General features: G+C 38.0%; 1 protein-coding gene and 2 long non-coding RNA genes across 7 annotated transcripts; 2 read left to right on the forward strand and 1 right to left on the reverse strand.

Annotated features, from left to right (window-relative positions):
- Window positions 1-11: 11 nt before the first annotated feature.
- Window positions 12-27,989, forward strand: c7h2orf76 (chromosome 7 C2orf76 homolog). 5 transcript variants are annotated; one of them, XR_004339880.1, is made up of 6 exons: window positions 13-318; window positions 2,556-2,606; window positions 4,450-4,487; window positions 7,479-7,560; window positions 15,390-15,817; window positions 27,613-27,989. XR_004339880.1 is itself a non-coding variant. In XM_032567419.1 (5 exons), the coding sequence occupies exons 1-5, from the start codon at window positions 156-158 to the stop codon at window positions 8,155-8,157; spliced, it is 417 nt and encodes a 138-aa protein (XP_032423310.1). In that variant the 5' UTR covers window positions 13-155; the 3' UTR covers window positions 8,158-8,833. The 5 variants fall into 5 exon arrangements, 3 of the variants coding, with proteins under 3 accessions (XP_032423312.1, XP_032423310.1, XP_032423311.1); XR_004339881.1 differs by lacking the exon at window positions 15,390-15,817 and adding an exon at window positions 10,609-10,707 and having other exon boundaries at window positions 14-318; XM_032567419.1 differs by lacking the exons at window positions 15,390-15,817; window positions 27,613-27,989 and adding an exon at window positions 8,075-8,833.
- On the forward strand, window positions 10,714-12,446 carry LOC116722970 (uncharacterized). Its single transcript, XR_004339882.1, has 2 exons — window positions 10,714-11,204; window positions 11,731-12,446. It is a non-coding gene; the product is annotated as an uncharacterized LOC116722970 (long non-coding RNA).
- Window positions 11,971-18,375, reverse strand: LOC116722972 (uncharacterized). The gene is made up of 3 exons (XR_004339884.1): window positions 18,363-18,375; window positions 15,969-15,971; window positions 11,971-12,083 (listed from the first exon to the last, which is right to left on the reverse strand). It is a non-coding gene; the product is annotated as an uncharacterized LOC116722972 (long non-coding RNA).

Here is a 27,989-nt window from a genome sequence, read left to right on the forward strand (position 1 = left end):
GTGGAGACACTTAAGAGTATGAATCCACTCGACAAGGTGGAAGGGATCATGGATTGATTCGTCTGGTCTTAAACTTATAGTTTCTGTTTTCCACATGAGTAGAGGCTTGTTTTTATACTTTTAAACACACTTTTTGTGTGTGCTCTTCTGGACGGATGGCCGGTGAAAGATTATCTCATCCGGAGGAATTGAACGTTCCAGCTGTGGTCACAGTTCGCCTCATCAGGTCATTTGAACAAAGAAACTTCAAGCCTGTGGTGTTCCAGCAGGTCAGCCTTAACCAGACCGTGCAGGACTTCATGCGCTGGGTGAGAGACGGTGAGTCGGGGGAGTTGAAAGAGAGACACGTTGACTCGTCGGAATATCCCATTTCTGGCTCAGTTCCAGCTCCAACTTTAAAATCTATTTCCAGTGCAAATGAAAAAGATACTTAGCATGTTTGTGGTTATTTTTAAAATCAATTTCGAAGTAATTCCCCTATTCTCAGAACCAGAAATCATTTGTAGATGAAACTTGTTGTTTTACAAATTTAAGCGCATCAGTTCCAGGGAGGTAAATCAGATCTCATTATTGGGGGTCGGCCAAGTTACAGTGAAATGTAACATAAAATTTGGTGTAAAAAGTTTTTAATGTGTTCAACCTGCAGGACCAAAAATGACTAGGAAGAGGTAATGCGCATTAAACATGTTTTTCTCAATAAACAAACTGTTGAGACCCACAGAAGTCAAACTAAGGTTTAAATGTTGTTCAGATACGAGTTTGGTTCAGTGTCACTGATCTAATCTCTGCTACACAAGTGTAAAGCTCTAAATAAAAAGCTTTAATGAGTGACTATTTAATGAAATTCCTCATGAATATTAATTTATTGTAGTGGCTCTCAATACAAGTTATGGGCTATTTAAATTATAACTTCTTAAGTTGCTTTAATTTTAAACCTTTTTTTGGTTTTCTCATGTCCTGGATGGCTGAGAACCAACAAGTAGATAGAAATAATGAATATATGGGAAGTATCATAACTTAAAGATAATGCTCAAAGTACCAAGGTTTTTCTGGAAAAATATCCAAATTTTATTTTGTGGATTTAAAGGCTCTACGTTGATTATAGTAAGAAATAAAGGCATACCAACATTTCTGTTTTTCTTTCTGCTCTATCTCTTTTTTTCTTAGATATTTTTTTTATTAAAATGACTATTTTTTGTCTCATGAAGTGAAAAAGTTATTTGCAAAACAAACTTATTTGTGCATGTCAGAAATCTTTGGTGTCAATTTTCTAATTTTTGGTTGCGCTTCTCTGCACTCTGCTGGTTGTTCTGGAATAGGGAATTAGGAGAACACCAACTTAATTTCATAACATAACACAGCAAAAGGCATATTACATATAATTCAAAAGAAAACTAAATACAAGAGACACAGACACACCAATTAACACTGAAAAAAGGCAGAAATTATGTGAATATTCTTCCTCGGCCTGTGATCTACCAGCTTGGATTTTCATTTTGCAAATGGAAGAAAATATATATTTAAGAGTTACATTGTCTCTCCTCATCCACAGCACTGATTATGTGCTTGGTAAATAAATAATCTGTCAGTTTTTTAACACATATTTCCTCCAGATACATTTGGTATTTTGCAACTCAACAAAAGAGTGATGGTTAATGAATTCAACATAAGGACAGGCGAATATTACACAAGCCTAGTATATTCACTTTACCTAATGCTAACATTAGCTAGCCTGATATGATAACAGGGACCGCAGCAGACAAGACTGTCGTCATAAGTTGTGTAAGATTTCTTCTTTGAAACAGGGTGGACACTTTAGTAGCTGTTAACGGTGTAATTTTGTAACGATTACTTACCATTCACATTCTGTGTCCCGTCACTGAAGCAAAGCAGCAAGCCCTGCAGTTTGGGACAGAGTTCTGAGGTGGGGGAGAGTCAGAGTCTTCACTTGAGTCAGCGCTAACCAATAGGAACACATCTTACATTGTTCGTCTTTCAGCCCTGCCCAGGATGTTCATGTGAGATTCGCAAGCAAAAGTTTGAGAAGCGCAACCAAAAATTAGAAAATTGACACCAAAGATTTCTGACATGCACAAATAAAAGTTTGTTTTGCAAATAACTTTTTCACTTCATGAGACAAAACATAGTCATTTTAATAAAAAAAAAGTTATTTAAACAATTTTCTTTGTTATAAAAAATCATTACAGTTCCAAAAGTTTTGATCACAGTTTTATTTTTCTAAATATAGATTAGGTTTTTTTGAATGAATAATTGTGAACCAAATGTAACTCCATATAAATGTGCCTTATATACATATTACCCAGAAAGACTTAAAAAACTTGGAAGAAAAATATATCCTGACAATTTTTTTGTCTTTTGTTGTGTGTCAAATTTCAATATAAAAACTGCTTAATTATTTTAGCCTTTCAACATCTTCTATTTGTGCACTCTATTACTTCCATGGTTTATTTTTATTTAATAGATGGGAGCATCCAGGACTTTTTATTACTAACCTTAAACACAACACTTTAAGTTGAGACATACATTTCTTCTAGATATTGCCACAAGGGACGGACTTCCTCCTCCTTTCAGAAAGTATGGATACGGTATGTTTGTTTTATTATTTTCACAATAAGTTTCTGAAACAAAGTGTAATTGATTGTCAGTAGTGTTCTGCCATAATGCAAGATTCCACATTTTCAGTCTGAAAACAGGATTTTATGTCTTTTGTTTTCAAAACTTTTAATGCTTTTGCTTACATTTTCATTTTGAAAGCAGGACTTTATGTCTTTCTTCTCAAAACGTCTCACATCAACGCTCACACTTACTCTATGCTCGGACTCTGCTCGCTTATGAAACATGGAACCATAATTTGTAGATTTGGAGGATGTGCAAAGAAAGATTCCAAAAATATAAATATATTCATTCTACTTTGAAGAAGTTGCATGAGGTATTTTAAGAAAAGACTCAAAATGGTTCCTATTCAAAAGTATAAGGATGAACAGGGGTGATGAATTTGGCTGGGAATTACAGCACTGTGGATGACTTGGGCAATTGGGTGCAGGTTTTTGTATGTGTGTGTAAATGTATGTGGGTGTGTAAATAGGTACAGTATATATTATTCATGTATATATGCAGGTAAATACATATGTATATATATGGATGGGTGTATGACTTTCATCTGGTTCAGGAAATATTATAGTTATTATTATTGTTTTATTTTTTTGGAAAGGATACTGGAAACAGGAAGACTATTCTATGAATTAATGGATGGAAAAGGAATATGATTATATAAGTTAAACTTCATCATACTCCTTTTCAGACTCTCAGTCACAGAATAACTGGTGTATTTACATTTATTTGACAATGTAAATTTGATAGTAAGATATTGTATTTACACTTAGAAACATGAAAGTCTTTATTATTATTGTGTTTTATTGGTGAAATGTCTGTCTGAAATAAAAAAAAGCAAAAAAAAAGCAAAACCAACAACACTGTCAATGTCTGTGATTATTCCTTATTTTTTATATAATATTGTGAAATTTATCTTTGTGACAAAGATCCTCTATGTATGTTATTTATTTGAAATAGAGTAAAAAAAGTAAAAACAATATGTTTGACAGTAGGGCTGGAGGATATGAGAAACATCTAATATCCTGATATATTTTTGCTATATCATGATACACAGTATATTTCACGATATTTTGAAATGAGCTCCAATGTTATTTTAAACTATAGACCCCTTGCAGCAGGATGTCACCCAAGCAAGTTCCCGCCCTCATTTCTCTGCTCGACATATGAAATAAAAAGGGATGCAGTAGTTTGCTATGAATTGTCTACACTATGACTCGATAACAAGGTCAGAAAAAAGTCTTAATTAAGAACAAAATAGCGAGAGAGAGAGGAAAGTAGGTCAGTTACTTGCTTGACTTTGACAAACTTAACTTGGATGTGCTGTGGAATAAGGTGTTTTGGTTCAGCTTAAAAATAAAAAAGGTGACCTACACACAAACTGACATCAGTAGAGCAGGTGTTTAATTTAGCTAATCAACTAGGTTGGCTAATAATAGCAGCTTTTTATTACTGTGGCTAATCTATCACAGCAATCACTTATTAATAATCGCAAAATACACATCAAGCCTAAAAACCCAAAACTGTAGCTGAATGTTCTGCTCTATGTGGGGGAAATGTTTGAGTGTTTTTTGTGCTGAATCCTGATACATAAAGTTGCGTTGTCAGTTGCTATGGCAACGTGTAGCGTAAAGTCGACACGGACAGCGAGAAAGAAGAATGAGTGGTTTTCAGTTATTTTTCCCATTTCATAGCACTAAATGAATCTGACCTACATCTCCAGGTTTCACTTTAAAAAACTTAAGAGATCAGCATGATTTTGTTTAGTATTCTGTTAAAACTCAACATAGCTCTAATTCTGTTATTTTGTATTTTCAGACACTATGAAGATCATTCATCAAGCTCACAGTTCAAAGGTATTTGTCTGTTGGAAAGTCACGCAATGCAACATCAAAATGGTTTGTTTCTAAATAAAAAAAGACTTCTCAGATTAAGATTTATAGAGATAGTGTTGAATTATGTTGCTTAACCCCTTAATCCTCGCCCCCCAAATCACCAAAAACAGCTGAGAAGGTACACCCAAATTAAATCAGCTGCTATTCTTGAACACTTTGGAGTACATGCAAAAGCTTAGTCTCTCTATGAAGATGACAAGATAAATTTTCTATTTTAGCAGTCAAAAATACTATAATTATAAGTAGTTTGTAGCTATTATGTTTGTAACACAAAGAAAATTGAAAATTTTGCTTCACCCATATTTTTCATTTTTATTTCTTGTAAATGCACATTGAGTGTTGAATGTATGGACCGGAAAATACAATAAATCTGTAGAATAAAGTATTCTGCTCGTGGATTTCAAGATTGATCAAAATAGCCCAAAAAAGAAATGTCATTTTGGACATGTTTATTTTAGAGGATGTACATGTGTTGTCCAAGTGTGCCATTTGGAGTCTCCATTTGGAGTCTCCAAATGTGACACTTGGACAACATCTATATACAAACTTCAAATGACTGTAACTCCTCAGTGCTTCAACATACAGTCATCAATGAGGCTCTAATGCAGTGTTTCTCAATTCCGGTCCTCAGGCCCTCCTGCCCTGCATGTTTTAGGTGTTTCCCTTCTGCCACACACCTGGATTGAATCTTTGGGTGATTAACAGGCTTCTGCAGTACTTGGTGGCTGCAGAAGACGTCATGCAATCATTTGAATCAGCTGTTCTGGTATAGAGGCACATCTAAAACATGCAGAGCAGGGGGGCCTGAGGACTGGAATTGAGAAGCACTGCTCTAATGAAAGATAATGACCAGAGGAATCCTCTGGTCATTATCTTTCAACATTACTGATAGTGGAAATTACTTATAATTATATAAATAAAATAGCATATCTGGGGGGGCAGAGGAGGTTAGCATACAGTCAGACCTCCTCCCCCTTCTTTCAATACACTGTCCATCCCTGCCCCCATCCGGCTGGCCCACCCCCCAGCACTCAAACGGTACGCTAGCCCCTCCCTCAATGAAGGTGGTCCTTCATTGAGGTGGTGAAGGACCACCTCAATCCACTGTGGATTGAGGTGGTCCCCCCTCCTTCTTCGCCCTCCCAATGGTACGCTCACCCCCCCAGTCCCCTCCCTAACAATACGCTAGCCGACTCACCCTCTCTCCTTTGCCCCCGGGTCCCCCTCCTGCTTAGATCCCCCTTCCCCTTCTAACGATACGCTAGCACCCCCTGCCCCCCCTCAGTCCACCTGACCAGTCCACCTAACCCGCACCTGTTCCGGTGCAGGTCAAGGGGTTTTAAATGAAATAAACAAATACATGTTTTTGGTATACAGCAATGTATCTAAAAAGTGCTTAGTGGCCTTAGTGTTTTACGTTTCCATGTTCTAATGGCGACTATGTTCCATCAAAGCCTGGAAATGGCCACCTAAAAAATTGCATGCAGCTGTAAGAGCTTCTTGTTTTGGAGAGCTTTCCAGCTGCCCATAGAAAAATAAAGAAGAGCTTATTTTTTCTATGGGAAGCTTTTACATCATTTCAAATTCATTATCACAATCACATCTATAACTTCTTTTGCTTCTCTGATTTAGCATTCATTTATATTATTGATACAATAACTTATCAGTTTCTCTTCTTATAATCATTATGTGAGTAAATATAAGTGATCTTCTGAAAAGAAAACAGGAAACATCCATGATTCTAATTATTTGAAACCAAAGTTACAGTTGTTCATTCTTAAAAGAAAAATATAAGTATTCTGCATTGGGTCTTATTCAAATACTCAATTTGTTTAGACTTAATTCTTTAAAACTTTCATGCATTGAAATAAGGAATAGTCACAACTATTTTTATAAATCCGCAAGCTGGAAACTTCATCTTTTTTCAGGAAGCCTGTTGTTCCTGTTTCATGACTTTCTTTCTGCCTGACTATGATTTCTTATGATTAAATACAAAAAGAAATATAATTAAAGTTTGCATGAGACAAAACAACAAAAACAACCTGATTTTATTGAAATTTGAGTCTACTGTTGGGTCTAGGTGTTACTTTGTGTGATTAAATTTAAAATTAACTTCATGTATTGTTACTGCTACGCTAAAATCTCCAGCATGGGGCTGATTTTGGGTTTTCTTGATAAGTACTTCATAGAGTACTCTGTGAAGTACTCTATAAGTGTGTACTTCAAAGAGTACACACTATGAACACATTTCATAAGTGCACAGAGGATTACAAACCTTCACAAATGTGAGAATTGGGGCAGGACGCCTCTGGGTTGTAATTTTGACATCCAAAATGTTACTAAAAAGTACAGCTATAACAAGGAATTGATTTTAAATGTACAGTATAGGTATTTTAGATTTCCAAAGTTGTTGCAGGGGATACTTGGCTGTTCAAATATTTATGACTTGGTGAATACAGAGTAAAATTTGATAGTATGTACACATGTATTCCAGAGCTGAGAATGTCACTGGTGTGTGTCTACTCTCTGTTCAGTAATTAGAGTAATTAGGGAAAGCTGCAACATTTACAGACTGTCTGAAAAATGGAGTGATCAAATAAATCCAGGACCTGCAGCAAACCAGCTTTCAAAAACCTGTTGAAGGCTGGTAAACTGTGGTTACGTCTATTTTTGCTGATATCACTTAACTAAGCAGTTTGACAGTGTAAGGTATGGTTTGTATTAAACCTGTGACAGGTTATTCTTTCAGAGTACACCATATCGGGTTTCAGCTAGCCAGACTTTCTTTACGACAAACAAATCTGTTTTGCACAAGATAAACTTATACAAAAATCAAGATGTGCATAGTATGAATTTTTACCCAAAACTGCTTCTTCAACTACTGATTTAACAGGAAATATTTATTTTAAAGTTATACTTATAAACTGTACACATTTGGTTCTATTATTTCAGACAAGTGAGTTGGTAATGAGTTTGGATGATGATGAAAAGTTAATTTTACAAGATGACCAAACCCTCAAAGCTGCTGGAGTTGGTAAGAACTTTTAATTGCTATCCCTTTTGAATTGTCATTAGTATTTTTTACCCTGAACACAAAGTGAAATGGAATGTTGTAATTATAATTAATTTGGTAACACTTTATTTGACGGTGTGTGAATAAGACTGACACGACACTGTCATAAACATGACATAACACCTGTCATGAACATGAGTAAGTCTTCATGAATATTTATGACTGTTGTCATAAAGTGTCATTCGGTAAATCATGACACTTTTAATACAAAGTTGACATTATTCAAAATGTCTTTATGACAACTTGACATTAAGAAATGATCTGTCATAAATTTGTTTGAAAAATATTACTGATTAAACTTTAAAATTATGTAGCTTTATCTGGTAATATTATATTGCCCTGCCATTTTGCTTAGTCTTAAATTTCTAATTGATCTGAAGTTTTACAGCAAGATGTCTACAAAGCAATTATGAACTTTGCATGTGAAACATTATTTAAGGCTGTTTTTAGTATTGCAATACACCATCTCTACCAGTGAGAGGCAGCAGTGCACGAAGAGGTGTGCAGTGTGTTGGTGAAGAAGAGATCTTCCATTTTGTGGCAAGTACACCCAAGTAGAAAGGGCTGGGGACGGACCACTGTCAGTCTCATACCTCATTTGGAAATAGGACCATTGCACTTCAGAAGTGAAAGGGGCGCTATTTCCTATATTATCCGCAGTCTCCCGTTTTTATTTTCTTTTGAAATCTGTGATATAGCTTCATCTTTAGGAAGGAGTTTCACTCTCAGCATGTACTTGAACTTCTCTCTTTTATTTACTTCAGCGCAGCACACCGTTTTTTACAAATTTCGTAGCTTATTGTGAACTTCTAAATCTGTTTCTTAGTCTTCATCTTTTCGGGCCTGCTACTGCCTCTAGTGGTGTGGGGGTGTTAACACATCTAATATACCGTAATTGCGTCACTAAACTAGAATACCACACAGTCTTTATTATTTACTATTAATTACTGGCGATGTAAAAGATAAATTATCTTCTAAAACAACATATTTTTCCATTTTCTTCAGGATGTAGAGCTAATTAAGTGACATAAACAATACCTTTATACATTATAAATAATATCTGAGTATCTCCATCAATTATAGGAGGAACAAAAGAAATAGGACATGAAAAACAACATGATTAACTATAATAAAAGTACCATTTACAATGTATACATAAGAAATTTAATTGAGCAAAAGTCAATAATAAACACATTAATTAGGTTCACAGACGAATAACCAGGGTTGTTAAACAGATACAAGCAATAATTCACATTATTTTCACTGTGCCATATATATTATTCTGAGACTTTCTGTTGGTAGAGTATATAGGAAAAAATATGGTTAAACTATTTAGTCTTCCAAGGTGGAAATTTTTCTTCGACTCTAAAATGATAAAATAAAACTCATTCAACAGTATTATCAACAATTTGTGCATCGAGTAAAACACTTTGGATGCTATAGGTAAATGCTATTATTTAGTTTGGCTAAGAATAATTATTGCACTGTCAATAAATCACTTCTAATAAATGTTCTATAGTTACCAGAGGAACACAATAATGTCTTCATGAGCTCAAACTATTTTACCTGCCATTAAAATTATTCTTAAAAGATTGTCTGTTAGTCTGCAGCTCATGTGACCAAACCAGCTGAAAAGATGAAAAGTTAAAACACCCAACAGTTAAAACTTGAGCTGAGTTAAAAATCAAGTTAAAATGTTACGTTTTAACATTTTAACTCAACAACCTCTACCTAACTAGAGGTTGTACACTACCTCTAGTTAGGTAACCCCAAGATCACTGAGTCTTGTCAAGTCTGAAAATTTCTGGAAAACCAAGAGTCAAAGTTAGAGAACAAAAACAGCTTTATTACACTTGCAAGCGGAGAGCACTGATCAGTAACATTGTCAGAGAAACTCTGAACTAGACATCGTGATTCCCTATCCTTATACACCGCTTCACAAATCCGAGGGACATATCAGAGGGCGTTAACACATACCCAAGAGGCTTTCAAGATTAGCACATGTACAAAGATGCAATATAACAAACACAGACAGAATCAGCTGCACAGGGTGGATCTATAATTAAGAACAGCTACATCCTCTTTTCTGTTTCCCTGTCAAAGTGTGATAATTATTTATTCTTTGTGTGTTGTCAGGCCTCTGATGCGCAGCAAGAAGCTTTGAAGCAATAGTCTGGTAGGTTGAGTTACTGAGGCCTCTGGTTTGGCCTTTTCCTGTTTTAACCGTTTCCTGTAGAGAGCTGCAGTTTCTGTCTGCAGAGAGACGCAGACAACATTAGCAGAAAACAAACATATAAGTAAAAATAATCCTGTAAATGGTTTAATGGTTTAACTATTTAATAAAAGTAAACACACTGAATAATTATTTTATTCCACAGTCTTCTTAAAAGATAGAGTCTCTGAAAACAGTTCTTAAAAATATAGCCAGTGTTTTCAGCAAAATTGAGCTGACTGTCCAGGAATGACAGAATTAGCCACAGTTTCAACAGGAGTGAAACTGAAACCACTTTCAGGTCTTGTTTATGTCGTTTAATTAGCTCTACTTCCTAAAGGAAATGAAAAGGTATGGCGTTTTGTGATCAACTTTATCTTTTACAGTTCCAGTAATGCCAGAATTAATAATAAATAATAAAGACGTTGTGGTATTCTGATTTAGTAATATAATTATATTAGTTCTGTTACCTCCCCCACTCCACTAGAGGCAGTATCAGGCCCGAAAAGATGAAGACTAAGAAGCAGATTTAGAAGTACACAAAAAGCTACGGAATTTGTTAAAAACGGTGAGCTGCGCTGCAGTAAATAAAAGAGAGAAGTTCAAGTACATGCTGAGAGTGAAACTCCTTGATAAAGATGAAGCTATATCACAGATTTCAAAAGAAAATAAAAATGGGAGACCGTTGAAAATATAGGAAATAGCGCCCCCTTCCCTTCCGGAGTGCAATGATCTCATTTCCAAATAAGGTATGCGACTGACAGTGGTCTGTCCCCGCCCCTTTCTGTTTGTTGCAGCGAGGTCTTTCTCTCTTGTGGGGCCAACCTAACACAACTTATAACGGTCAGACCTCCTGTTTAAAAAGAAGTCGAAGTATGTCACCTAATACATATGAGGTATGTGTCTTATTAACTTAAAATTTTCTTTGAGAAAATAACATTGACTATGTTCTCTTTCTTTATAATGTTAGCTATGAGCAATTCAAGTCAATCCTACCTTGCTGTAAGTTAATGTTAGCTAAAGTTATTAAACTCCATTACTGTAACATTAGCCCTTAATATTAAACATACTTTAAAGGCAGGCAAATAGGTTTTTACCCTCCAATTTTAATCTAGCAAATTAAAAGCTAATATGTTAGCCAAAGTTATCATTTATGTGCATTATTTTGCAACTTGGCTGATGTGACATGGTGCTTGTGTTCATTGCTTTGGCAACTTTAGCTACATTTTAGCCTAAGGACACATGGTTGGGAGTAGGGGTGGGGGGGTCAAAGTTGGCTAATGAAGACATGCTACAGGTGTGGAGGATGATAATGAGGACCAGCCACCAGAGAAAGAAGTCCTTGTTTGACCAAAGAGAAAGAAGCAGATGAAATATTCTCCAAGAAAATTAGGTAAGTCATTTTTGTGTTACTATTTTCTTCAGGTGAAGTGGGATGGGACGGGACAGATAAGTCGGGAAGGGGGAGCAGGAATCAACATCCATCAGCTGAGTTAATTACGTTACGTTTTAGATAACTAAACACTGGTGTTAAATTTATTTATTTATTAATAAACTTCTTAAGCTATAAGCCAGAGTATCTGGTTGGAAATAATTTTGAATGCTTAAGTGAAAAGATACACTCATGTGTCTAATACTATACATTAAATGATGCATTCTGAATAACAATAGGCTGGATGCATTTCTGCCAAACAAATATTTGATCAGAATAATTTTGTTCAGCTCTAGTCATTATGCTCCTTGTATTAAGAAATAATTGTATTGCACTTTATGGCACCCAGTCAAGTTAACTACTGTAGACATTTGTCTGCCAGTCTAGTATTCTGACAGTGTGCAGCAAAGGACATTTTTGGAATGATATTTAAATAAATGCTGAATTAAGATCACATTGCATTTTTGTTTATGTTCCTTTTTTGAAGTGACCATAGTGGATTGAGTCATCACCCACTATAAAAATGTCCAGAAGAGATTCACCGAGTTTGAATTCATGAAAAGGCTTTCACCATGATTAACAATGACCACAACCATAGCAAGAACAGCTATAATTTCGAGCATTTCGAGACACCTTTAAAGTGCTGCTTTCAGGAAATTAAGACAAGAAGAAGATCTCCCTGTTTTCAGAGCGTTACAGGAAGGCTATAACAAAGGAGATGGCTGACACAATTAAAGCAAAAAATGTTAGGACTGTTTAAAGAACCTATTTTCTTAAGTTAAAGAATAATGTAATTCTGTTTGTTTTTCAATCAGTATTTCAGAGTTACAATATACTGACCTTACTAAACCTTCTGTTTGAAGAACAAGTAATCCTTTGTTTAATTCCAATGTACAAAGAGTTTGTTCTACAGCTATGATGGTAGTTATAAATAGTCTAGTGTTTTCCACTTCACTTGAGGTAAAACTTAGTATTAATGACTGTTAATATAGGACTTGACACTGTAATGACAATTAATGAAATCTTTATAACTGTTGCTACTTGTTTCACTTTACTTGAGGTAAGAGTTAAAATTAATGACATTGTAATAACACTTAATGACATTTCCATAACTGGTGCTATTTGTTCCACTTGATGTAAGAGGAATTATTAATGACTCTGTTATTAAAATATTTGACAGTGTAATAAACAGTGAAGTCTTTATTTCATTAAGCTTGTTCCACTTTATTTCAGGTAGGGGGAAAAATTTTATTTATACTATTTCTTTCAAGCTTTTGACAGCGTAATAACACTTAATGACATTATTACGCCTATGCCTATGACATATTTATGACATATGATGATTCTAGGTTAATGTCAAGTTGTCATAACAGACATTTTGAATAATGTCAACTTTGTATTAAAAGTGTCATGATTTACCGAATGACACTTTATGACAACAGTCATAAATATTCATGAAGACTTACTCATGTTGATGGCAGGTGTTATGTCATGTTTATGACGACGTCATGTCAGTCTTATTCACACACCGTCAAATAAAGTGTTATCATTAATTTTAATTTATTTGAAAATTGTGGACGACAAATGCATTGTAAAGAACTTTATAATGCGTAAATGTGAGAAAATCAATCTTAGGTTAGAGGTTTGTCACGTTTTTATAGCCAAATTTGAAGCCAGCTGTAGCATATATAATTTTAGTCTCCGTTTTTCTCTAGAGCTCAATTTAGGCTGTCAGTTATTTATAGCTGCTGGTCATAAAATTAGAATATCATGAAAACATTCATTTAAATCAGTAATTCCATTCAAAACATGAAGCTTGTATATTGTATTCATTCATTACATACAGACTCAGAAATCAGAATATTGTGAAAAGGTTCAATATTGAAGACTACTGGTGCCACAGACTAATCAGCTAATTAACTCAAAACACCTGCAAAAGCCTTTAAATGGTCTCTCAGACAAGTTCTGTAGGCTACATAATCACGGGGATGACTGCTGACTTGACATTTGTCCAAAGGATGACCGTTGACACCTTGCAGAAGGAGGGTAAGTCACAAAGGTAAAGAGACTGACTGTGCACAGAGCTCTGTGTCTGAGCACATTCATAGAGAAGTGAAGGGAAGGAAAATATGTGGTAGAAAAAGTGTACAGGAAATAGAGGTAGCCACACCCTGGAGAGGATTGTGAATCAAGACCCATTTGAAAACGTGAGAGAGATTCACAGAGTGGACTGCAGCTGTAGTCAGTGCTTCAAGAATCACAGACAGATGCAAAACGTGGTTTTCAGCTGACACATTCTTGTCAAGCCACTCTTGAACAAGAGCCTGTGGTTTTAACAGAGGGCTCTGCACTGCAAGGAGTCAGACTGAGTTTTCAGTACCAAGAGGTCAAACAGAAGGTGCTGAACTTTTGAGATGCTATGGAGGTATTGCTATTTTTGTCTACTTTTAACTGGCATGGACGTCTAATGTACCGTATTTTCCGCACTATAAGGCGCACCACATTATAAGGCGCACCTTCAATGAATGGCCTATTTTAAAACTTTTTTCATATATAAGGCGCACCGCATTATAAGGCACATAGAATAGACGCTACAGTAGAGGCTGGGGTTACGTTATGCATCCATTAGATGGAACTGCGCTAAAGGGAATGTCAACAAAATAGTCAGATAGGTCAGTCAAACTTTATTAATAGATTACAAACCAGCGTTCTGAAAACTCCATTCATTCCCAAAATGAATAAACAGCTGTTTTATTATTTTCCCCGAGGTAAAGTAAGTGTCGTGGTATTTTTGTGACACAGTTTATCTTTTAACTGTGTCAGTAAAAAGACACAGCAAGGTATAACATATAGTGGAGGGGAACTTTTCCTCGATTCAATAAACACGTAAAAAACAGTCTGATACTGTTACGGTAAATCAAACGTTAGTGCAATCACAATATATATCCACTTCTGCACCATTGATTCGTTCATGTCAAATTCTCTCGCTGCTGCTCTATTCCCGTGTTCGACTGCATGACTGATCGCCTTGAGCTTAAACTGTAAGAGCGGAAATACTTCTTATGGAGTTGTTTTTTACTGAGGAAATCTGGCGCCATAAAAGGTCAATTTGACTTAGCCTCCCAACTTTCCCTTGCGTGCGAAGCCGAAGTGTGACTGAAAGAATGTCTGGGAAATAAACCGGCTGGGTAGATAAGAATAATAATTGTTGTTTGGCACTTCTGATGCCTACGGTGATGAGAGGTCAGAAAGGTTGAATACTCCCAGAAAAAGCCCAATACACATTCAATACATGGGCAACCAAGAAGTCTATGTCAAACATACGCAAGACACGAGCAGTAACATTATTGGTTAAAACTTGCCAGTTCAGACCAGTGAAAGTGAGATTATATAAAAACAGGTTGACTCCAAGAAGAGTTTGAGATTTTGGGGAGAGTTTGGGGAGATTTTTGAGATTTTGACTTTATACTAATGAAGCTGTAAGATAATCTGTGGATCAGTGTAATAAATGTCCACCTGGCGTGGCCTGCAGCAAAAGGACTCGTCTCTGAGTATTATTTCTTATCTATAAAATATAATTAAGAGTTTAAGACCTTTTTTGATCCCACAAAACTCTGCATCGTAAGCGTGTCTCTTAATAGGAGCCATTTTGGGGTCTTTACACAAAACCCAGCGTGCACCGCGCGCTTCTTCTTATACTGGGGAAAATGAAGTCGGCGGCTGCTTACCGTAGTTGCGAGACCTGTTGTGGCTCAACATTGGTCCATATATAAGGCGCACCGGATTATAAGTTGGCTTTTGAGAAAATTGAAGGTTTTTAGGTGTGCCCTATAGTGCGGAAAATACGGTACACTCACTGGCCACTTTATTAAGTACATCTTGCAACTACCGGGTAGGACATCCTTTTGCTTTCAGTACTACCTTAATCTTTCGTGGCATAGATTCAACAAGGTACTGGAAACATTCATCAGAGAGTCTGGTTCATATTGACATGATAGCATCATGCAGTTGCTGCAGATTTGTCGGCTGCACATCCATGAGGCGAATCTCCCATTCCACCACATTCAAATCAAATTCTATTCAAAAATACTTTTTTAATCCCAAAGGGAAATTAAATGTTGTAACTCATCAATTTATATTCTTCAGAGTTATTGAAGATGGTGATAGCTGTTGGCAGGAAAGATCTTCTAACACAGACAGTACTACACTGAATCTGAAGAAGCCTCTAACAGATGATGTTCTGCCTTCCCAAGATAGCATTGTGAAGAGGATGGTCAGGGTTGTCCATAATTGTCTTGATCCTATGAAGAATCCTTCTTTGCATAATAATCTCCATAGTCGTCCCCAGAACAGAACCAGCCTTCTTTATCAGACTGTTGAGTCTTTTTAGGTCCCTTGTTCTGATGCTACTGCCCCAAGAGATGACAGCAGAAGAGATAACACTTTCAACAACAGACTTATAGAAGATCTGCAGCATCTTTCTGCAAACCTTGAAGGATCTTAGCTTCCTCAAGAAGTGCTGTTGCTTCACTGTTGTGTCTTCATTCCAGTCTGTTGTCCAGATGAACACAGAGGTATTTATATTTCTCAACCACCTACACTTCTTCTCTCATGATGGGAATAGGATTTGATTTAACCCTGTTTCTCCTGAAGTCTACAATCGTCTCCTTTGTTTTGCTCATTTTTGAGATGATTGTTCCCTCACCATGCCACCAAGCGGTCCACCAGCTCTCTGTACTCAACCTCTTGTCCATCTCTGATAAACCTAACAACTGCAGAGTAATCTGAGTATTTCTGTAGATGACAGAAGCTGGACTTATGCTGGAAGTCTGAAGTGTACAGAGTGGAAAGGAATGGTGAGAGTACAGTCCCCTGTGGTGCTCCTGTGTTGCTGATCACCTGGTTAGACATACAGTCCTTCAGTCTCACAAACTGTGGTCTGTTTGTCAGGTAGTTATAGATCCAGGTGATTGCTGAAGCCTCCATCTTTGTCTTCTGGAGTTTCTCACAGAGCAAATCAGGCTGAATTGTATTAAATTCACTGGAGAAATCAAATAACATGATCCTCACAGTCCTGCCTTCTGTGTCCAGATGACAGTGGGTTTGTTGAAGCAGGTGTATGATGATGTCATCAACTCCAACTCCATGGCGATAAGCAAACTGCAGGGGGTCCTGATACGGGTTTGTCTTCTTATTCAGGTGGACCAACAGGAGTCTCTCCAGAGCCTTCATAATGTGGGTTGTCAGGGCAACAGGTCTACAGTCAATGATTACTAAAGGGAGAGTTTTCTTTGGTACCAGAACTACACAGGATGTCTTCCATAACAGTGGAACTTTCTCTTGGGACAGGCTAAGGTTGAAGAGATGTTGCAGAATCCCTCAGAGCTGGACCTGCAGCCATGTTCTTGTTCAGTCTCTCCAGCTGCCTCTTCACCTGACTTCTAGATACAGAAAAGTGGGAGGGGGAGGCAAAGAGAGCAGCAGCATCTCCTGATTTGGTTGAAGACAAACTTGTGGAAGAAGGGCCCATGACTCTAATCTTGACTTTGAGCATCCCAAAAATGCTCTGTTGGATTGAGATCTGGTGAGTGTGGAGGCCATTTGAGTACAATGAACTCATTGTTGTGTTCAAGAAACCAGTCTGAGATGATTTGCGCATTATGACATGGTGCGTTATCCTGCTGGAAGTAACCATCAGAAGATTTTACACTGTGGTCATAAAGGGGTGGACATGGTCAGCAACAATACTCAAGTAGGATGTGGCGTTGACAAGATGCTCAGTTGGTACTAATGGACCCAAAGTATGCCAGGAAAATATCCCCCACATCATTGCACCACCAAAATCAGCCTGAACCATTGATACAACGCAGGATGGATCCGTGCTCTCATGTTGCTGACACCAAATTCTGACCCTACCATCCGAATGTCGCAGCAGAAATCGAGAGTCATCAGACCAGGCAATGTTTTTCCAATCTTCTGTTGTCTCAATTTTGGTGAGCCTGTGCGAACTGTAGCCTCAGTTTCCTGTTCTTAGCTGACAGGAGTGGCACCCGGTGTGGTCTTCTGCTGCTGTAGCCCATCCGCCTCGAGGTTTGACGTGTTGTGCATTAAAGTTGCTCTTCTGCATATCTCAGTTGTAACAAGTGGTTATTTGAGTTACTGTTCCCGTTCTATCAGCTCCAACCAAACTGGCCATTCTCCTCTGACCTCTGGCATCAACAAGGCATTTGCACCCACAGAACAGCAGTTTATTGGATATTGTCATGTTTCGGAACATTCTCTGTAATCCCTAGAGATGGTTGTGTGTGAACATCCCAGTAGATCAGCAGTTTCTGAAATACTCAGACCAGTCCATCTGGCACCAACAACCATGCCATGTTCAAAGTCTCTTAATTCACCTTTCTTCCTCATTCTGATGCTCAGATTGAGGAAGAAAGGAGAAGATGACTGCAGCAGATCATCTTGGCCTAAATGCATTGAGTTGCTGCCATGTGATTGACTGATTCAAAATTTGCATTAATGAGCAGTTGGACAGGTGTACCTAATAAAGAGAGTGTATATTACATAACTTCTTCATTTTTTTCACCTGAAGATGAGCACAATAAACACCATCTATAGAAGGACTACGGTGGTCATAGTAAAGCTCTGCCACACTGGACATCATCCTCACCAGAACAGTGAGATTCTTCCCTAATAACAAACCCTGGATCACCAGTGAACTAAAGGAACTGTAAAACAAGAAGAAAAGAGTCCTTAGGGAACGAGACAGGGAGTTATTGAGGAGTATACAGAAACAGCTAAAAGTCAAGATTAGAGACAACAAGGAGAAGTACAGGAAGAAACTGGAGAATAAACTGCAGAGGAACAGAATCAGAGATCTGTGGTCAGGGATGAAGAAGATACAGGCTTCAAGCAAAAGGTGAATTAGACAGATGGAACTCTGGACAGAGCAAATGAGCTGAACACATTTTTCAACAGGTTTAGTTCAGGAACAAGGTCATTATCATCCTCTCCTGTCCTCAGCCATACAGACATCCCGTCGTCCTCTGACCCTCAGCTATGTTGTCAAAACTCAGATGTTTCATATTTCACCTCTGTCATGAATTCTTCTACTTCCACAAGTTAAACTTTCATAAGTTGTAGATTCAGGGCCCACAGTTTAAGCCAGCGGTCCCCAACCTTTTTAGTCGCGTGGACCGGTCAGCGGACCGGGGGGGGGAGAGAAAGCGTGGTATGAATCGAGTCCGATGCTGTTGTTCGGGGGGGGGGTTACGCGCGCAGTACTCTGATGTTGTTTTGTTACTCATTCTGCTGTAAGTTGGCTCAATTTTGACGCGCAAGACATAACCTGTAAAATCCGGGTTAGGATTTTCAAAATAAAACATCCGGAAGTAGTTCATTATTTGCGCGGCCCGGTACCAATTGGTCCGTGGACCGGTAGTTGGGGACCACTGGTTTAAGCAATTTCAAGTATTTGTTAATTGTTACATAATTTGGGCTTCCAGCTCATCAAACCCACAAAAACAGGAATTCAAAAAATGAGAATACTCTGAAGAAATCAGCCTAAGCTACTTCTCAGTTTTTGCAGAAAAAAGAAAAAAAGAAAAATATTGTTTTTAAACATATTGTTTAAAACCAATACGTCAATCTTCAATACTTGGTTGGGAATCCCTTTGCCTTAAACACTGTCTCGGTGCGATGTGGCAATGCTTGCGCGTTATGGAAGCCTATATTTCCTTTGTTGTAAGGTAATTTTATTTATATAGCACATTATCAGCAACAAGGCAGTTCAAAGTGCTTTGCATAAATTAAAAAGGAAATACAAACAAAACAAATTACCAAAGGAAAGGGCAAAAGAAAGAGAATCTAATCAAATCAAATCAAATCAAATCAAATTTTATTTGTATAGCACATTTCAGCAGCAAGGCATTTCAAAGTGCTTTACATCATAACAAACACAGAATCACAATGCAATATAGAATCAATCATTAAGTCAAGTTACATCAATAAATTTGTAATTGATTACATTTCAAATACAATTCTAAACAGGTGGGTTTTCAGTTGAGATTTAAAAGAAGTCAGTGTTTCAGCTGTTTTACAGTTTTCTGGAAGTTTGTTCCAAATTCGTGGTGCATAGATGCTGAAAGCTGCTTCTCCTCGTTTGGTTCTGGTTCTGGGGATGCAGAGCAGACCAGAACCGGAAGACCTGAGAGGTCTGGAAGGTTGATACAATAAAAGCAGATCTTTAATGTATTGTGGTGCTAAGCCGTTCAGTGATTTATAAACTAACAACAGTATTTTAAAGTCTATTCTTTGAACTACAGGGAGCCAGTGGAGGGGCTTTAGAACTGGTGTTATGTGCTCTATCTTCCTGGTTTTAGTGAGAACGCGAGCAGCAGCATTCTGGATCAGCTGCAGCTGTTTGATTAATTTGTTGGACAGACCTGTGAAGACGCTGTTGCAATAATCAATACGACTGAAGATGAACGCATGGACGAGTTTCTCTAGATCTGGCTGAGACATTAGTCCTTTAATCCTGGAAATGTTCTTCAGGTGATAGAAGGCCGACTTTGTAACTGTCTTTATGTGGCTCTGGAGGTTCAGGTCAGAGTCCATCACTACTCCCAGGTTTCGGGCCTGATCGCTGGTTTTCAGTTGTAATAACTGAAGCTGTGCATTGACTCTAGATCGTTCCTCTTTAGGTCCAAAAATAATAACTTCAGTTTTGTTTCTGTTCAGCTGGAGAAAGTTTTGGCACATCCACACATTTATCTGTTCTAAGCATCTGTTCAGTGATTGGATGGGCTCTGAGTCACCTGGTGACATCGTAATGTAGAGCTGTGTGTCATCTGCATAGTTATGGTAGCTAATATTATTTCCTGTTATAACCTGAGCTAGTGGGAGCATATAAATATTGAATAAAAGGGGTCCTAGGATTGAACCTTGGGGTACCCCACATGTGACCTTTGACCTCTTTGATGAAAAGTTTTCAATTGAAACAAAGAAATCCCTGTTCTTTATGTAGGATTCAAACCAGTTAAGCACTGGACCGGAGAGTCCGACCCAACTCTCCAGTCGATTCAGTAATATGTCATGGTCAACAGTGTCAAAAGCTGCACTGAGATCCAACAGAACCAGCACTGTGGTTCTGCCACAGTCCGTATTTATATGGATGTCATTGAACACTTTTACGAGGGCGGTCTCTGTGCTGTGGTGAGCACGAAAACCAGACTGGAAGGAGTCAAAGCGGTTGGTTATAGTTAGGAAGCTAGTTAATTGTTTACACACAGCTTTTTCAATAACTTTGCTGATGAATGGGAGGTTGGAGATCGGCCTGTAATTCTGCATTAGTGATTTGTCCAGATTGTTCTTTTTTATAAGTGGTTTGATTACTGCTGTTTTCAGAGCCTGGGGGAAAACGCCTGACGAGAGCCATGAGTTTACTATTTGGATCAGATCAGCAGCAATAACAGGCAGGACTTTCTTAAAGAAATGTGTGGGTAAAACATCCAGACAGCAGGAACTGGAGCTTATTTGACTTATAATTTCCTGTAGGGTTTTATAATTAAGTAGTTGAAATTGGGTCATTTTTCCTGTATTTGTTTTGTTTGTTTGTTAATATTGATAATCCATTCCTGTTGAGTTGCCAGGGTATTATTTCTGGATTGTAAGTTTTTTTCTAATCCCTGTTCTGGGTTGCTAAAGTACAAGTGAGTATGTATTCTCTGGACATTCTAATTATGTTCTAATTTTGTAAAGTAACAAGTACTTAACAATTTCTAAGTAGTAATAAAAACTAAATGTTCCTATTCTGGAAGTAGTTTTCCTGGATTCTAAGTTTGTTCTAATTCCTTTTCTGGGCAGCAAAGTAAGAGTCTCTCTGCATAGCAATGTAAAAACATAATCTAAACAGTAAAGCAAGTGTTCTATGGGCTTTCTAAATATGTTCTAAATTTGTTAAAGTAGTGAGTACTCCACAATTTCTAAGTAAAAATAAAAACTAAATGTTCCTGTTCCTGGGAGTAGTTTTTCTGGATTCTAAGTTTGTTCTAATTATAATAATCTCAAAAGTAATCTAAAAAGTAATTGAATACAAATAAAAATAAGTAGGTTGAAAAGACAACATTGGGTAGGATATGGCACATATAGCAAGACAGAAACATGCTGGCAAAGACCTTGAGGTCAGGGAGTTTGTGTTTGTCTGTAACTGTGACCTGCTTGCAGATCAGCCCATGTGTCTCAGAGCCTGTTCTCCCAAAGAAAGTCTCTAATAAAGGTGGAATAATCAAGAGTGAGTCCTTGAGAGTTCAGCCATAAGATTCCAAGGGTGACTTCAGGAGGGGTGAGGAGATGGGAAGGAGCAGTTTGTTTACATAAACTCCAGGAGATTCGAGATGGCCAGAAGGCCACAGGGAGCCAGATTCAGAAGAAGAAATTCTCTTTTGATCGGGCAGACTTAAAATTTCTGTCTGTCCTAGAGTCTTTAACTGGTATATCTCTTATAGTTCACTCCAATCATCCGAATTGATGTGGCTGTTCCACTGAACCGAAACTAGCAACTTCTCCAAGATCAATTCCATCCCTCTAGTGAGTTTTGGAGTCCTTCATCAACTTGCGTCTCTGTCCCACAACATACAGTCTGAGTGTTTGCTAGCTTGGCCCAATCCATCACAAATTTGTTGATACTCCAAGCATCCACAAACTCCAAACAGCAGAAATCCTGTTATCATGAATCCAAATAAGTCCAGGATGAATCCATCTCGTTGGGTATGTCTCCACAGGACAAGAGGGCTCTCCTGGGACCAGTCTTCTCATTGAGAAAATTTGATCAATTGCATTGAGAGACCAGTTGACCTGATCTATAATTTGTAGGTTTGGAAGATGTGCAAAGAAAGCCTCCAAAAAAAGCAACACAAAGACAGAGCAAGCAGGGTGAGAATGGGTATGGAGAGGAGCAGAGGAAAAAGTGTCTGCCTTCACCGAGAGCTAGAGTGGAAAAAAAAGTGCTCCTCATTTTCTTCTTGAGAATACCCCATAGATTTTCAATGGGGTTTAGGTCCAGCCAGTCAAGTGATGGTCTGAGCATCATACCCAGTTTTGATCCTTCTAGCGGCATGGGCAGGGGAGAGATTCTGTTGGAAGATGAAATCCATACAGATCCTCAGCAGGAATCATGAAGCCCTCTAAAACAGTGGGGCAGATAATGCTTTTTCATGTTGGTGTTCCCGCTAAAGCCTCTCTGTGTGGTGTGGAGGCTGCAGCGCCTCCGACTGGAAGAACGTGAGGAGAGTGGTGCAGACAGCAGAGAGGATCATCGGGCCCCCCCTTCCCTCCATTCAGGACATTTCATCCCAGCGCTGCGTGTCCCGAGGCCGAAACATCGTCAGTGACCCCTCACACCCCCACCATGGACTGTTCTCCCTGCTGCCCTCTGGAAAGAGGTTCCGCAGCATCCGGTGCAGGTCCACCAGGTTCCGAAACAGCTTTTTCCCACTTGCCATCAGACTGCTGAACTCTTAACTGGACTGCACTCAAAAACTGGTCTCCACTTCATACCTTGCACATGTACATAACTAAATAACTTCTATTTTACTGTCATTCCTGCACTTTATATTTTATATTCATATTTATATTCATATTTTATACTGTATTTTATTTTATTCTGGAGTAACCTCATAACATTGGAACCTCAAAACATTGTCATGAGCCGTATGCAACGAAATTTCGTTCTGTATACACCCTGTGCATGCAAAATGATAATAAAGTCAGTCTAAGTCTAAAGCCTTTTGGGTTTTTTTGCCCCGATTTTTCCTTTACGATAATCTTACAACATCCTGCAGTGTGTGGTGTGTTACGTGGTGGTATGTTGAATATGCCCGATCTAAAATCTGGCATATTCCAACATTGTCTTGGCGCGATTATCCAGCCTGTGGGGTTTTTACTGACTGGGAGCGAGAACGCAACCTGTTGAATGTGACAGGTAGCCAATCAGAAAGCGTGGTGACGTAAGCACGGCGAGGAATCCCAAACAGTTGACATGGCAACTGAGAGTCCAGTGGACATCAGAGGTGATATGTGGAAATGTTTATTACTATATGTAAAGGTCATTTTTATATATGTTTACTATATGAGGTTATGTTTAATCAGTTAAAAATGTTAACTATGAACAAACATAACTCACCTCCCAATCATAGTGCAGCAAAGAGAGCGGCTTCTCCAGCTGTCTTTTATCAAACGCCTTTTCTTTTTGTTTCATCTTTTATTGCTTAAAATGAATCCATAAACTATCACTGCTGCTTCTACATCGTCATCCGGGTTTGATTATTCTAAATTCATGTATGGTATGTTGGGGGTTTTACTGGATTTTCTTGTGGAATCGGGATGTTGGTGAGTGGAATCGGTTCGTGTGGTGTGTTGCTCCTGCCGTGTAGCTAGACACACGAACCGACTGAACCTGTTGGACTTTTATCAGCTCTGTGGTCACAGAGGTTTGGAAAATCAGCCGACAATCCTTAAATCGTGCCGTGTGAACCAGACTTAAGACTCATAAACTCTACTCCTCTCATCTCGTCTCGACCACTGCCCTAACTCCGACTCTGGTTGCTATGATAACGTTTACATATCCCTTCAAAATAAGATACAGATGTGCCACAAAAACGAATACTTTATTTTTGTGAAAATTTTAACTCACAATAACGACTAATGGAGCCCTGAGCTTGTTTCTCTGCATGCAACCAGATGGTCCATCTGGGAGTGATGAGAGAAAAATAACACCGGAAGTGTTGCTGATGCTCAGGGTTCTTGGTCTCTAGTGGAGAAGCAATTTAAAGGCTTCATTGCCTCATTAACGAGCCGGTCACCATATTATGCAGAGCGAGCTTGGAAAGGCGGTAATCACTTACCGGGATAAATCCATTCTCCTGTCTCTTCTCTGGGCCTTTTTCCTTCATAAAGAAACTTTCCAAAGAATCTGATCTGTTTTGTAGGATTGAAAAAGGTCTTAAACTCTTAATTATATTTATAGATAAGAAATAATACTCAGAGATGAGTCCTTTTGTTGCAGGCCACGGCGGGTGGAGATTTATTACACTGTTCCGCAGATCATCTTACAGTACAAAGTCAAATCTCCCCAAAATCTCATCGTATTCTTAGAGTCAGTCTGTTTTATAGAATCTCATTTTCATTGGTGTTAGTTGGTAAGTTTCGACCAATAGCATTGCTGCCCGTGTTTGACTTGTGTCCTTACATAGGAATTCCATCAGCTTTTAAATGAGTGTGTATTGGAGTTTCTTTGGGAATATTCAGACATATTGACCTCCAACATCTGCTCCGTTTCAAAAGTGCAAAACAAGCCACTCCATCACTCATATGTTATTCTTATCAGTCTAAACAGCTTTCCTCCCAACACAATTCGGTCCAATTTTATGCTTTGAAAGCAAGAAAAGGAAAGGGAGTTCCAAGTTATTCAGGTCAAACTGACCTTTAACGGCACCAGATTTCCTCAGTAAAAAACAACTCCATAAAGAGTATTTCCACTCTTACAGTTTCTTACTCATTTTGCTGCTTGTGGACTTTCAAAATAAAAGATCCTCCAGACTCAAATAATACATAAAACGGAAATATTTAATTATTTCTTGCGCGGCCCGGTACCAACTGGTCCACGGACCGGTACCGGTCCGCGGCCCGGGGGTTGGGGACCACTGCTCTAAAACATTCTGGTAGACTGTTGCAGTGACCTTGGACTTAAGAAAGCAGAGTTCACCAACACCTGCAGAAGACAATGCGTCCCAAATCATGACTAACTGGACACTGGGCTACAAGCAGTTTGAGTTCAGTTCCTCTCCTGTCCTCCTCCAAATCCTTGGCTCTTCATTACCAAATAAAAGGCACACTATACTTTCGTTGGAAAAGAGGACCTTGGACCACTGGGAAGTGGTCAAGCCCTTCTTCTCCGTGGCTCAGTTGAGACTCTTCCTAAATTGGCTCAGGTTCAGAAGTGGCTTGACCCGAGGAACCTGACAGTTGTAGCCCATCTCCCAGATGCGTTTGAATGTGGAGGTTTTTGAAGCTGTGACTCAAACCTCATTTCACTCTTTCTGGATCCCTGCCAGATTCTTAAATCTTCCAAATTTAATAATCCATTAAAGTCCATGGTCATCTCTTTGCCTTGTGTATTTTCTAATGTCACATTTTGCCCTTTCACTAGACTTTCAATTGATATGCTTGAACACAGCATTCTGTGAACAGCCAGCATCCTTAGCTATGAACTTGCTATGGCTTACAAATCCTATGGAGGGTATAAAGTCTTCCCCATATTGAACCAAACTGAAGCAATTTAATGACACTTGGTGGTACATCAAGTTTAGTAGATGATTAGTCACACTTCATTTAAAACGTTCATGCCCTGTAAAATTTAGGCTGATTCCTTCCACATATTCACATTTTTTGAATTCCTGTTTTTGTGGGTTTAAAGAACTGGAAGCCCAAATTATGTAACGATAAACAAACAAATACTTGAAATCGTTTGAACTGTGGGCCCTGAGTCTATATCTATGAGAGTTTAACTTTTAGAATGGAATTATGGGAAATAAACAACTTTTCCATGATATTCTAATTTTTTAGAAAAGGTCTGTAGTTGGTGTGAGAGAAAAAGACGGGGAAAATAGAATACATGGAGACAGATGACTCGCTGTGGCGATCCTAAAGGGAAAAAGATGAAAGGAAGAGAAGAAGACGACTCCCCAGGTTGACTGTTCTTCTGGAATATGACAACATTGGAGCAGAAATGTCATGTTTCATTCTTCTCAAAGCCACAGTCAATTTACATTTTTGGATTACATTGAGCAGGACTAGGCCTGTCGAGATAAATAATAAATCAATTAATCGTACGATAAATTAAAGTTATTGACCTCATTTTAATTTATCGGCTTTATCATTTCTTCCGGCCTATTTCTCTTTCTGTTGATGACACTGAATGAAAAAAGACTTAACTCCGGTGCTCTCCACTGACCCCTCCCTTCCTCATGTCCTTAGTGTAATGCCCAGCGCACACTACACGATCTTGGAATTGTCTGCCGATCGCGAGGCCATTTTCAAAATCGGAGAGACCACATATTAGCCGACAAAAAAATCCTAGGTATAACGATCGTGCTGTGTGGTGTTCAGCCACAGGGCAAGAGTAACACACCACTCACGAATCGATTTCTCTCACCAACATTCAGATTTCAGACAGAAAATCCTGTAAAAGCCACTATAACGCACGTGAATTTAGAGTAAACAAACACGGCTGATGACGTAGACCCAATAGCGATAGTTTGTGAGCTTATTTTAAGCGATAAAAGATGTAACAAAAAGAAAAGGCTTTGGACAGGGTACTAATCAATATTTTACTAGAATCTACCTGCAATGCCTAGTGTCAGCGTAAAGTCCTGACTATACAGTCAGGTAGATAGGTTATAATGATAGGGTTATTCATACGAATAACCCTATCATTATAACCTATTTACAGTATGTCACGTTAACAATGAACAGCTGAAAAGTTATCAGGTATATGAACTGCAGTACCAGTTTCGCTCCAACTCCTCTCCTTGTCATTTCTGTATTCTTTGCACAAAAGAATACAGAACAAGTATTTGTACTTTGGTTTTATGTTGTTTAGTTTTTATTCAAGTGCATTCTTTGTTAATGGAGACTGAGTCCATTTTATTTTTGGTTGTTTTGTTTATTTAGTTTACCAGTTCCAGTGTTAAATGTTCTTTTGAAAATAAAGTGTATTTATTTTTTGCAGGATATCATTTGCATTATTATGTCATTACCATTACATCAGTTTAAAATGGTCGTCAAACAAGATTATCGTTTATCGCAATAATTTTTGAGACAATCGCTCAGCAAAATTTGTTATCGTGACAGGCCTAAGCAGGACTTCAGCACGGTCTTGTTGACTATTTGCAACAAAATGAGTCATGGTTGTATGCTCACGCACCGATAGCCTGCATTTTTAAGAGTGCATTTTGACTTCTGAGTTGGTTGAAAACTTTTCTGGAACATATTGCCTAAGAAAGAAAAGCTGCCTGATTTCTATGCATAGCTTGATACAAGACATTGATCTGATTAGGCCCTCATTACACAAATTAACATAACAGGCAATGCTTAAAACCCCATTAAAGTTTATGCAGCTTGATTGATCATTGATCATTCAGGGGGAAAAGAAAATAATTCCTAACAGATGGCTGGTAAGACAATAAATGATACTGAGCTCTTTAATAATTGTACAGTAATGTAATTTTATATGGCAATAATAAATGCTACATAAATTACCAGAACAAGCCGGTCAGTTTAATCTAAATATTTGACTTTTTTTTCTCTCCAGCTAATGAAACAGAAGTGGGATTCTTCAGAAAAGAAGATTATGTTTTCTATAAAGCAAACCCCAAATCAAAATGGTGAGCAAACAGTGGAGATTTTCAGCTTGGTTCTTCCTGGAACCACTGCCAGAATAACAACAACCAGGACTTCCATTGTGATGTAAAAATGTGGGTGTTTTTATTTTATTTTATTTTTTTATTTTAGTTGAAGGAACAGTATAACACTGACCTATTATGTCCCTTTATTAATATGGTATGTCTCTGATACATGTTACCATTGAAATGTATATGTTGTGATTAGTTTTACTAATATGTTAATAAACTTTGAATAACTGTTCTTCATTACTGTGTAACAGTAATAACACAATAAAGGTAAAGGTAA

The sequence above is a fragment of the Xiphophorus hellerii genome, chromosome 7, assembly GCF_003331165.1.
Source record: "Xiphophorus hellerii strain 12219 chromosome 7, Xiphophorus_hellerii-4.1, whole genome shotgun sequence".
Lineage (NCBI taxonomy): Eukaryota > Metazoa > Chordata > Actinopteri > Cyprinodontiformes > Poeciliidae > Xiphophorus > Xiphophorus hellerii.